The sequence below is a fragment of the Manacus vitellinus genome, unplaced genomic scaffold (genome assembly GCF_001715985.3).
Source record: "Manacus vitellinus isolate BGI_N305 unplaced genomic scaffold, ASM171598v3 scaffold_22_pilon, whole genome shotgun sequence".
Lineage (NCBI taxonomy): Eukaryota > Metazoa > Chordata > Aves > Passeriformes > Pipridae > Manacus > Manacus vitellinus.
Window position 1 is genome coordinate 5599689 of NW_021939632.1, and position 13242 is coordinate 5612930.

At 40.0% G+C, this 13242-nt stretch overlaps 1 protein-coding gene across 1 annotated transcript in view; it reads right to left on the reverse strand.

Annotated features, from left to right (window-relative positions):
- Positions 1 to 2200: 2200 nt before the first annotated feature.
- RALB (RAS like proto-oncogene B) overlaps positions 2201 to 13242 on the reverse strand; it is a 49783-nt gene continuing 38741 nt past the window's right edge. The window contains exons 3-6 of the mRNA XM_008922928.2: positions 12650 to 12806; positions 11286 to 11494; positions 8317 to 8494; positions 2201 to 6668 (exon numbers count right to left, since the gene is read on the reverse strand). Of these exons, the coding sequence (XP_008921176.1) occupies positions 6549 to 6668; positions 8317 to 8494; positions 11286 to 11494; positions 12650 to 12763 (621 nt within the window). The 5' untranslated portion in view covers positions 12764 to 12806 and the 3' untranslated portion in view covers positions 2201 to 6548. The remainder of the gene's footprint in view (positions 6669 to 8316; positions 8495 to 11285; positions 11495 to 12649; positions 12807 to 13242) is intronic.

The window sequence follows — 13242 nt, forward strand, 5'->3', positions numbered from 1 at the left end:
AGAAGCAAGAAAGAATTTGACTATTTTTTTCATATAATTACTCCTTCCCCCAGTCCACAGTTGTTTTCCTTGTTTACAGGTATAGAATTTTAATGCCATCATTTTGTGGGGAGTAATCATGTTACAGAGCACTCTTAGAGACCACAGGTTGAAACACTCATCCAAACAGTAGGTTCAGTTTGTTGTATGTGTTTTCCTTTTTAAAACAAAAACAGAGCACTATTAAACAGTAGGGAGTAACTTTCCTTGTCTCTCCATGCTACATGTGTGCACAAGTTTGTCCTTGAATTCTGGTATTTGACCTATGAAGCCAACATGCATAAAACCTTCGATAGCCTGAACACTAGACTTTAAAAACAAACTCTATAAACTCTGATTATATCAAAAACATGATTCTGCCTCAAAGCCAAGTAACAAAGCTCATTGAAGGGAATTTACCGTAAACTCTGGAGATTAATCAGCTTTGTCAGGAAGGCAAGTGCAGAGCATACGATCCCAGTCTCACCTCAACATTTTACTTCCAAACCCCTTTGGAGTTACAATGCTTAAGGGGCCATTTGCTGGTATATTCCCAGTAGATCCCATTCCCATAACAGACACTGAGTAGTTTGGGGGTGGGGAGGAAAGACTGAAGGCTGCAGGGGGGAAGGGGAGAAATCTCTGCCCCGCCCCCAAATTAAGCCTTTATATTTCAAAGAAAGCCCAGCATCTGTAGTCACCCTTAGAAACAAAATGTTTTGTGAAGTACTCTACAGTCTCATAGAACAATAAGTATTCTTTCTGGCATGCAAATCAGTGCTCAGTGAGCAGAACAAACTTACACTTGCAATGCAAACTGGTTTAATGCCATAGAAAACGTAAATCCACCATCCTCATGAGAAACTGGGTGTTCTGCTGCACAGAAGAATGTTTAGGCAAGATTTAACATTAGCATTTGCATGCAAAAGGAAAATTTAAATTTAGAACAAGGTCTCATACTGCATGAGAGAATCACACAGCAGAGCAACAAAACCAGAATAATTTAGCTAGTGTGGATTTCTACATGTAAGTCAGGTGGCAGATAAATAGTAGTGACTTGTATGCTCGTCTGAGCATGTTCAACAGCCCCTCTCCGTGGTAGAGCTTCTAACTCCTAAATCCACAAGATGGAGCCAGCAGTTCTCAGGAAGAGCTGACTGTGCCATCCCAAGAACTGTCAGAGCACTTAGCTCACAGAACTACACTAAAGTGTTCTAGTTGGGGCACAACACAGGCAAGCACGAAGGCAGAAGCCAAGCTATTTCAAGCAATCATTCTCCAGCTTCATCCTGCTGCATCTAAAGGCAAGCCTGTTCCTTACCAACATCCACAGAGTATCTGAAGAAAGAGGTACCATTCTGGGCTTCGAGTACAGCTATATAACACAGCTGAGCTCAGACCCCTCTCCTGTCTGACACTTTTCATGCTACCCTTTCTCTGCCACAGAATATTTTCAAAGATACTTCACTGGAAAGGAGAGCTACATAAACCACCGTGGCAATCTGAAACACAGGGCAAACACCAGACAAGCACCATGTAAATAAGATTATGTAAATTGCTGTAGTCCTTGGCCAGAAGTCATCAGCTAGGGAATGTTCCACTTCCAACTTGTACAGCAGTGGCAGCAGAAACTGCACCCAAAGTTTACTGTGAATACCATTTCTCTGCCACTGCAAATTAAGTGGCATTAGGTTGCAGTGAGTCTGTCCTGAGCTATCCTGCCTCAGAGACATCTCAGCTTCTCTGCTACAGTTCATTCATCACAACCCTACACGGAGAATGGATCTGGCACACTCAGAAGACTAAGGACCAGTTTTCCCATACAGCATTGCTTATTCTGTTATTTGAGCCACAAGACTGAAGAAAAGGGGAAGCAACTCCATCAACTGTGTAAATGATACAAGCTGTCTGATCTAATTAGATTGTGAAAAATTAACTGTGAATGAATCAAACTACTATGTCAGTTTGGTCCCGAAAAACATGCATAACATTTCCAGAAAACCGATGATGAGGGTCTCAGTCACCTCCTCCTCCTCTCCCTTCCCACAGTCTGCAATACCAGTTTGTACATATTTGATAGAAAGGTTAGTTCCAGACACTGAAAGTCAGTGGTTGTCTTGTTCAAGAATTTGGGGATTAGACGTGCTTTTAGAATGCTGTATAAATCAATAACAAACAAATATGAAGCTCATTTTTTCTTTTTATTATCAATAGTAATACAAATCAGTTGTATTAGCATGATAATGAAAAGTGACCAGTTTTACAGACATTAAAAATGTTTGTGCAAGTTAGAGACAAAGCTCTGAAGCTATGTAAGGAAAAAAATAAGAATTTACATCGTATAGTATAGCATATATAGTTTAGAGGCAGTTTTATTAAGTCTTGCAATCACAATCACTTCCTCTACGCTAAACCTCTCACTTGGTGTTAGAGATAACACCTTCCCCTCCCAAGAGGAACACCTGCCATTTCCATGAAGTGTGGAGATTACAGTGAAAATCAAAGCTTTTTTTGTTCCTCTTCTCTCCTTCTCCCGACTATAAAGTCAACAGGAGGTGAACATTGCAACATATGCTTATAGCAATTAAGAAAAGCTTCTGTCTACATAAGCTCTGAGTTGAACTGATAAACAGTATCCTCTTTTTGAGCAAGAATTGATAGACCTGTTAGGCCCAAATACTGGATTAATGCTTTGGAAAACTTGCAAAAAAGATCCGAGTGAGCTTTTAGTTAGACGCATTTCCCCCCTACACACCTCTTACTACATTCCAGATTGCAGCTTTGTACCTTAGACCTACAGTATTCTTAAGCATTATACTTCAGCCAGATAAGATTCAATTGGAACTTCAGATGGTTATAAACATGCTACTTAAGTTTAATGCCCAGTAAATGTCTGCACACATCTTTCTCTTCATCAAGCCAAGTGTTCACCTAGAAATTGCAGCAAAGGTGTATTAGTCTGTATAGAACACATGGCACACTTCATGCTGCATCTGCACTCCCACCTGGAGAGATGCTCCTCCAGAAAAAAGAAGAGTCAAGTCTGCCATTGCAATCCTGGAGTTTAATCTGCTTTTTTCATATAATGACTTAGCCCTTGTCTCAGACAGGGGGCTTGTCTCAGATGTTTGCTCTGCTCAAACAAGAAGGAAAACTGGAGCACTTGAATATCCACAGCTAAGCCACATACGGAAGATTGCACATAGCAGTAAACAGTTCCCTGACTTTATGTTAAACCATTATGCAAGAATAATACTTGAATGCTTAAGTGCAAGTGCATAGTCAAGTCTTGCATGACCTCCAGCTTCAAATATCCAGTTACTTGCCTACAGCCATGCTCCAGAATGATTTAAGAGCACAGTATACCAATGAAGAGAAGTCTTGGTCTTTAACTACTCAACATGCAAAAGGTTGCTAGAATCTTCAGTACAGCCTACAGTTGCCTCAGCTACACGTCATGGCTAGCAGGCAGCCACACACACCCCCTCTTGTCAAAGTCATCCTTATTTGAGGTACCTGATCTGCAGTTATTTATTTCGATTACTAGTGAAAGCTCCACTTACTCTGCTCACAGGAATCCCATTTTATCTCTGTGCCATTTTATATTCACTCCACTCAACCCACCTGATGCTGATGTCCATTGAAGCACACCTGGAAGCCATTCAACAACCCTCAAGTCATATTGCCCCTATTTAGAAGGGCATACTTTCAGGCACTTCCACTATAGGAAATGGAGGCAACAGGATTCCAGACCAGGGGACCCTTCCTGGTACAAGTTAGAATGCTTGTTGCCCACTGTTACAAAGTAGGCAAGGTAGCTGCCTCATTTATCCTGTTTTCAGCTGTAACTGGAAAGTTAAACTGAAGTTTGTCACAAGTACAGAAGAGGAATACTGAAAAGCTGCTTTACTTAGTCTCCAGGCCTGGTTTTTCTGGAGCAGGTGACAAGCACAGAACACTGAAAAGATGCAGCACCAAGCCATGAAGCAGCAAGCACCTTCTCCCAAGTCCATCTCAGAGGTGTAGCTTTATCAGTTGGAACAAAAAAAAAAGAAAAATAACCTGAGTGAGAACAGCACATGGACTTTAAGAACACCAGTGGGAGACTTGCTGTTCTGAGAAGAAATTCATCTGTCCTATCAAATACTTTCAGGTACTTTAAGACTAAAGAGATCAAAGGTCAAGGCATGCAAGTCTCTTGAGCCAATACAGCTGAGCTGCTCATTGTGAGCTTTGCTGAGTTCATTATTCATACAGCAAAGACAGTTTATTCAATTTTGTTAAGACACGTTTTCCAATCCGCCTCAGAGGGGCTTGACCCAGATAAACTTGTAATATTAACTCAACTGTTGTTTATCCTTTGGGTTAATGAAGGACTTAACCTTTAAGTCTCAACTAAAACCAAACCTAAGTGAGTTGCCTTCCTCCAGAAGAAGACATTCATTTGCTGTATGCACAACATGCACTCAAAATGGACTTCTGTCCATGGAAGTTCAAGAGGAAACTTTGTTAAAGTGTTACAGCTCCCAGTTTCCTATGAGGTGCTTCGGCTTTAGACACCGGTGATACAGCTCAAGCACAAGTTCTGCAACCCAGCAGGTTTCCAGCTTTTGCTTCAGAACAGTATTGTCAAGTTGGCAATTAATTACACTGCTCAAAGAGAAGCATTTCCAGAATTGGTTAACCATTCTTTCTGCCCATAGAAGATAACAGTAACAGAGAAGGAATTTAATTTGACGAGAATGAAGATTACAGCACCTTTTATTTAGTACAGTTTCCCCAATCCAATGAGTAGCCTGACAAGTTCAACTAGCTATGGAAGACAATGAGTTTGTGATAAGTCCCTGTGAAACCTCAGGCCAACAGAGGTTCTGATACCTACCACATCTTACTTTTTTCAAAGTTCAGAGATGGAATGCACAAAAGCAATCTAGTACATGTTAAAAAATATTTTTCAACCTCAAATTACAACATTAAGTACTGAACAGTATTCACTACTCCTTCATTTCAGGAAGAAACACCATTTGTTAATTTAGTGCTGCAGCATGCTTCATTGAACAACTTAGATTACTTTCACCAAGCAACTGTGTTTTGAGAATCCAGTTACAAGCAAGATACAGTCTCTACTTAAAGTCTCTACTCCTTCAAAGCAGAAGACAGCCACAATTCAGTGAGAGACACCGCAATCAGAAGACTTACTTTTACACGGTGACAGAAGTGTTTTTTTGGCAACTGCACTTAATTTAAACTGCATCAGAAAGCTCAGCTCAGTCAGCTGACAACAGGACCTACTAAGTACTGACTTTTCCATTTCTAGACTGTTTTTGATGAACAATATGTGACCACCATTGCATAACTGACAGCAAAACTCACCACGTGCTAGGTTGCTGTGCATCAGAAACACTACACATAAAATTAACAGTGAGTAATAGATGTGGCAGCTGTTTAACTTCATTTGCTTTTTGACACCATACAACTCACTAGCCAGCTAATCATTGAGAGGTAGCATGTATGCCTCACCTATTCCAAGACATGATTGTGTGATGGGACCCATCCTTACTCAACATTGTTATCTTCAGCAAGACAAGAGACAGATGTAGATGTTCTCACTTTCCAAAATTATCATCACAAGTGTTCCAATATAAACAAAACTGAATAAATCAACACTGATTTCCACTATTCCAGTACCAGGGAGGGGAAGGATAAGAGATGTAGAGCATAATTGACTCTAGACACAATACATGAAAGAAACCAAGGACAGCATTTCAAGGAGATGGTGACATTATTCCTTTTGAAGAAAGGCTTATAGTCATTTTCTCACCCCATACCACTAATTTAAGGATGAGAAGACAGACCAGCAGGGAGTGCATATAGCCAGTATTTAAATATCAATTTTTGCATTGCCTAAATAAGTCTGAATTGAGTCCATAGGCTTGATTCATGAACGCTGTATTGACTAAACAGAACACAGGAGAAAGTTTATTTTGAGTTGACTGTCAACTGTCAGTTGCTATTTCTTACATGGAGTGTGGGGAGGAAGTCAGCAGATTTCAGTGTAAGAAATACCAGTGACAACAGAAGATGGAGACTCAAACCCTTTACCAGGTGTCACATCTAGCCTTTCTGCAGTTTGCACCATCAAGGAGAGCAGCAACAGCGGGAAAGAGTGTTTGAACCTGAACAGCTGTGCTTGTTAAGGCCAGTAGAGGTTCAAGAGAAACACAGTCAGAGAAACATTAGAAGGAAGTTAATACAAAAGTACATTGTGTAACCAAGCAGGACTGTAGTTCTGAAACTGTTTCTAGTTTTGAAAGACACTGGGAAGAAGGAGACCATTTCAGTTTAAGTAGGCAAAGGTTTTGTTGGATACCAGAAATGGTTTCAAAGTTCTGTTTTCACATTTTGAAGGTGTGATATGCAAAGCAAAAGATAAGGGAGTCAATACAGACTTCCTTTCATGAACCAGCCCTATATCCTTAGTGGTATATTATCCATGCCACCTGTAGATAGATATTTACAGTTCCCAAGCATCACAGTAAGCAACATCTTTCTTTAAAGCTTTTCTTGTTCTTGCCACTTTTCTTGCCGTTCTTGTCTTTGTTTTCTGACATTTTCTTTGCTCTTATTTCTCTCATTAAATCAAAGAATACCTAGAAAGGAAAAATAAAGAAAGATTAAACAAGATCAGCCACCAGAAAGCAGATAAAAACTACTGTATTCAGCAGCAAATAAAGATCCAGCACCACACTGTACCCAGTACAGCTGAAATGAGTCTAGACACAGATCCCAGTGACAAACTCAACATCAGAATTATGTAGTATGTCAAGTAGGGGCAAAAAAGTTGCACAATCTTACCGGGCTATCAAGAAAATTCAACTTTCAAGTCTTTGATACTTGGAAACACCACCATACTACTGATCAGAAATAGATTAGTTTCTCTTTCAAAACCCTCAAGTTTTTTTTATTCTGTCACAATCCTCACAAAGACCAATAAATTGTCTTACTATACACAAAACTGCTCATATAGAGGATAACCAGTATGTCACACGAGCTAGGTAGAAGACCTGTTACAGCAAGTCCAGATCACCCTGCTAGTACACTGCAGACACACAGCTCCATTGCTGTTAATCCCAACTGAACAGAGAGTTTAAGTACAAAACAGGCTTGCCATTTGCTAGTAATATGAGATAGACTTGCTTTTGCCTGTGAGCTAAGTATTTATGTTTTACTACATCACTCAGTTTATGCAACTGACTGTGACTTTCTAGTAACATTCTGCAAGTCAAAATGGTTCTTTACCAAACTGAAATTTTGCCGTGCCCTTTATAACCAAAAGGTCTCAATTCAAGAGTTTCATATACATAGTTTTAATGAGAGAAGGAGTTCCTATTGGTAACTTATGCACCAACAGCATTTCCATTAGTGAACTAATATAGACTAGAAGAACAGGAAGCTGTTTAGGAGAACTTAAGAGTACAGCTAGCTGTAAGTTTTTTATCCAAAGAGAAAACTGCTTAAAATTTGTAATTTTTAAACAAATGCATATTAGCAAGACACCTTTGGAGTCCTCCGGGTGCACAACAGTAATTTCAGATTATCTTCTGTGGATGGGTTAAGTAAAAAGGCAACCTTTTCTTCAAGAAGCCCTCACTACATACAAAATCAAGGGGATGACTGAAACTTATTTTTTCCCCTATACTGGACAAATACTCTATAGCTGTAAATCATCTGTCCTCTGGAATAGCCCACCACCACTGTTTATGCAAGAAACCAGCCACAGAATAATGGGAAAATATTAATCCTATATCAGCATGGACAAGTCAAAACAGGACAGGGACACAGCAAGAAGAGTTCTCACAATTTGAAGTAGTCTTGGCAGAAAACAAGAATAAAGTCTTTAAGATTAACCACACTATACACAGCTTTACAGGGAAGTGGGGACAATTTCTAAGTGTCCATAGCTTGTTATTTATTGGTGTTATAAATGGGACACAGCCTATAAACAAAATAACCATACTTCAGGGAATCCTCAGAACTGTTTACCCCCTGTATTATTGAAAAGCTATTGGTTCAGGTACAAACAGCTAAAACAAGACAATAGCATTAACTTGTTCCAGATCTCAGGTTCCTCTAAGCTAGGTATTTGGTTAAGTGCACACATTCCAGTAAATTCATTTATTTTCTTTTTTTATAAACTAGGCTTTCAGAAGTCAAACTGTGGATTTGCTCTCGTCCCAGCATGAATCAGATATTAAACCAGCAGCAATGATCTAATTGAGCAGATGTCATTTGTCTTACCTTATCTACATTCGCTCTAGTTTTGGCAGAGGTTTCTACGTACTGCACCCCCCATTCCTCTGCCTTACTTCTGGCCTCTTCTACAGGCACTTGTCTGCGCTCCTCCAAGTCAGATTTGTTTCCCACTACCAGTAAAGGAATTTTATCCTCTTCAGCCTTCACACGCAGGATCTGTTCCCTAATGCATCAGGTATTCAAAATAAAAATATCTGTGTCAGTAGTAGCAACAAAACTCCCACACTTACCAGGAGTGGCTCAAGCGGTCTGCACATTACTAGTGTCTACAACACAGCATTTCTCAACAGTTGGACACACACCTTAAAATTATTCCAAAGTTAACATACTAATGCTATGGGTTTTACACTACTGAAAGCCTAACACTTCCAGGAAGGCAGTTTTACCATTTAGTTAGTGAGTAATCAGACTCTAATAAAGAAGAACAGTGAGGCAGAAGAGCTACTGGCAACAGGAGTTCATATTTGAATGAGGAAAAGAGTATATAAGTGCCATGTTTGCCAAGTTCCACCTTGGCATCCAGTCACCATATTCAATTCACAGTCTGGATCACATCTCAGTATAGGTCTTGGCAACATAAAGTCTTTGCCAAGGCAATCGGTTGGGAACAGCCTAAGTAGCTGGCAGAGATCATTCCTAAAATGGTACCTAAACCCTACACAGTGTTACTATGTAGTGCTGAAAAAAAGTATTAGCAAACCTTCCTAATTCAAAGACTCTAAGAAGATATTTGAACCATCAGCATTAATCTTGCTATCCTCTGTCATGCTAAGAGGACCTATCAGCATCCAGGAAAGGAGATGGAGTGATGTTGCATACCAGTCTAAGTCTGTGCTATTACTGGAGTAAAACATAGGTTGAGACCAGACTGACACGTGCTGCTGTCCATCTAGGACACTGGGAAACTCTACCAGTCTGCAGCTATTTTTAGATGGCTTCATTTTGTTATGAACAAGAGCCAAACTAGGCATGAGCATGGTGGTACACCCTCCAATCCTGCTGAGTTACCATACTGCTTCAGATGCCTGCATTTTCCATCCACAAAATAACAATGTATGGAGAGTACATGAGACTCTAAAAGAGCATTAATGCTGCAGCAGACAATCTGCTATTGCATTAAACTGCACCTTCACAAATTTTCAGATTACAGAGGCACTGAAGGGAAGCACTGAATGCATTGCATCAGCAGGAGAGCTGAAGTTTAAAAACAAGACCATAGCTTGTTCAGTATTCAATTTCATAGTTTTAGAATTGTGGAAGTTAAAGGATCAATAACAGCAATCTGCAGTTTGGCCTGTGATGCTGGTGACTCATACTACCCATTCCCCACTGCTTCCTGGGCCAAGGAGCTGGTTCTTGCATGTCAGCCTAGCTAAGTATTCTATTTAACTAATTTCACTATTTAGTTACTTCCGAACCTTGAAAAGTACGAGATTTGCATCTCAAAGCTTTTAAGTCTTTCTTGCTCATCTTTAGGACTAGCATTGCTTTTCATTGTTCTGTTGTGCTGGAATTTTGAACTAAAATACAGTTAATCTAGTTACGGAAGTCTGACAAAAAAACCAAACTGCCAAGATAAACACTCCTACTCTTTTTCATCCTAAGCCCTAAATCTTGGGTTTAACCTTATATTTCACTTAGGCACACAAGCCAAAACCCAAGCTGGGTGCTTCCAAGTGTCTCATTTTCTTTCTCTTCTTTTTAGTGTTATCTGACCTTTTCCTCCATCTTATGCTAGGAAGAGTCCTAGTATTCAGTTTTGCAGTCCTACAACAGTTCAACTCTTGGCTTCTTTCAGTGCACCAGTTAGGCAAAGCAGTTCTGCTCAGTTTGCTCTGTGTGCCCCATGACTGTCAGCTTTCTGAAGCTGAGCAAAGTCACAAAAGTATTATGTGATGAAGGAACACTATTTTTATACCTCTTAAAAGATTTTGTGGTCTTCCAGTGCTGTTAGAACAGTACAATATGTTAAGAACGTGGACCAAAGTCCTGGAGTACAAGGGGAGATTGCCATCACTTTATGAAAAACCTAGATTTAGGTATCTACCTTAGTTCCAGCACTTGCATTACCAGTTAGTATCTGTTAACCTTGTAGCACTGAAGCAAAGGGAACATAAGGCAGACAGACAGAGAGCTTTTTTTCTGGCAAACTAAGGAACTCTTAGCACTCTTAACACTCTTCCCTGTGTTTTGGGAAGTTTTCCTGCAAGTTATACAGCTGTCCTAGGTAATCTCCAGATTATCTTCTACAGTGAGGCAACAGGTATTATCAAATAACAGTTAGAACACTTGCCCTGAAGAACCTGGCTACATGAATTCTAAACCAGAACAATGATTTAAAACCTTTTTTTTTACCCCACACTACACAAGTAGTTTCTGTGCTCAATCTGGTGTCAATTTTTACATTAGAACTGCTAATCCCAAGAACAAAAATGGAAATGCCTACTACTACCGTGCGTCTTTCTAGGAATACGTCTGCCTACAATAGCACATCTTGGCTGCAAACCCTTGTTTGGCACCAATCCATACCTGAGAGTGGAGGTTAATCCTTCCTTTCCTTAGAGCACCTGCTTCTAACAGTAAGCAATACAGTGTCTGAAATCTGGCCAAAAGACAGACTTAATTCCAGAAGTACTGCTCTAAGATAATTAAACTTCACATCCATGAAGACTGAAAATTGGCTTGAATATGCCTGTTTTAGGAGTCCAAGAATCTGTTACTTGCCTGAAGTTGCTGCTGGCATAATGTACTCATAAGCTGTAGGCATGAAGACAACTAGAGCCAGAGGCTGAATACTGTGGTTTAGGTTACCAGTTACTGAGAGTCAAACGGTCAGGTGTCATTTTTATTGACCAAACGGTAACAAAGGATAAAGAGCTGTAGCTTTTAAGCAGAGTTGTCAGAGCAACACAGGAACCAGATATTTTCCCCTGCCTGGGAGAGAAACTACTTACCGAAACTCTGCTGTTGCTGTGAAGGATTCATGCTCTGTTATTGAAAAGACTAGAAGAAACCCTTCCCCGCTGCGGAAATAGTTATCTCTAATAGCTGCATAATCCTCCTGTCCTGCTGTGTCCAGAATGTCTATCTGAACTTCTTCACCATCCAGAACTACTTTCTTTCTGTAGCTGTCAGCCTTGGTAGGTTCATAGTCTTCTACAAACTGAGGGTGACAAGAAAAGGATTAGTGTTTAGAATTACTGTCAAACAGTCTCCATATTTGTCCATATCCCTTCTTTCACTTCAGTGACACTTAAATTCCCCAAAACCTTCTCATAATTAAGCCAGATACTAAGTTCCACCACTTTTTTCTTTTTTTAGTTTTACTATAAAAAGCAAATTATTTAAGCACTTAATACATCAGAGAGCCTGTTTGCCAAGTCAAGAGAAACTTGCTACACAAAATACTGTTCAGCAACTTTGGTAAAATTTAAGAACAGAGATGCAGTATAAGCTACCAGCAACCTGCTGGCATTATCTAGATCTCACACTTCAAGAAAATGCATCTGAATGTACTTGAGGTACAGGTATCTGAAGCTTTAACAGGTGTAGATGAGAGCATCCAGCTGCTGAACATGAAAACCTGCTCCATAGTTGCAGGAGGCACTTACTTTAGTCCACTCAATTGATCGCTCTCACAAAGCCACTGCCAGTTCAGCTTGTAGTTCTGTGCTAACAGCACACATCCAACATAGGCTCTTTGCCTCTCCACCTCCTTTCTCTCAGCCTCAGAGTGTAAGAGGCTGTACCATGAGCCCAGTTAAGCTGGCTGGCCTTCATTAATGACTACATCACCTGTTCAGATACTCACATGGCTATACTATATGTGAACACCTATAGATAAATGCTAACTTTTGGATTACAGGATCATGTATTACTTCACATACTAGTCTGGACTGTCTAATCTAGCTTTCTGTATACCAGTATGGTAGAATTCATGCTATGAACATGCCTACTTCATCACTTGGCTCAGAGTGAGCTACGTTTACTTCTGATTTCAGCCTTAACTGATCTAAAAGTAACAGCAACAAAATTAAAGTTCAACTCCAACTGGTAACAGCTTCTGCACATGCAGACAAGAACCTGCATATTATGCATGGCTTCTGTAGACTGCTCCTTCATTAATAAGCAAAAATTTTGTCACCTTTAGCCAAAGATTTTCCCAGAGGGCACACTTCCTACATTCCTACCTTCTGCTCCTGCCAGTCAGGTCATCAAGTCTTTTGCTAATTACATTTAGTTCCCCTTTCCCACAAAAAAAAAAATTAGTAAACTGTATGAATTTGTGCTTTATTGAAGCTGAACCAAAGTTACTTACCTCATCATACATAAATTGAAGCGTGAGTGCAGATTTGCCCACACCTCCACTGCCAACCATGATTACTTTATGCAGGGCCAAGGAACTCTGGTTCTTGCTCTTGCTGGCAGCCATTGTCCTGCTTGCCACAGATCAAGTGCCAGGCAACCAACTAGATCTGCAGACAGAAGAAACACAGTCACCATCCGTGACATTGGTGACATCATGGTAACATGCTGATAAAGTGTCTCACCAGTGCTGAAAGACCAGATTAAAACCCTGCCCAGCAAGTTTGAAGAATGGGCCACTTCAATGCACTAGCAAGCAAAACATGTCTAAAGTATGAGTAGGACAAGGTAGTAGAACAAAAACCTTCTATTTGTGACAACAGTACTATTAATTAAAGTGTCAAAAGTTTCTAACAAGCCATTCCTATTCGTAAGTCCATCCTATGAGACTACTGTCTAGAGCAGTTTCCAAGGAAAACCCTACTTTCACAAACAACATGAAATTAAGTGGTTTTTATTGTTCTTGTTTTAAGGCTTTACACCTTTCCAAAATATTTCTTTAATGTTGACACAGCTATACCTTAGATCTGCTTATAGGTAGAAATC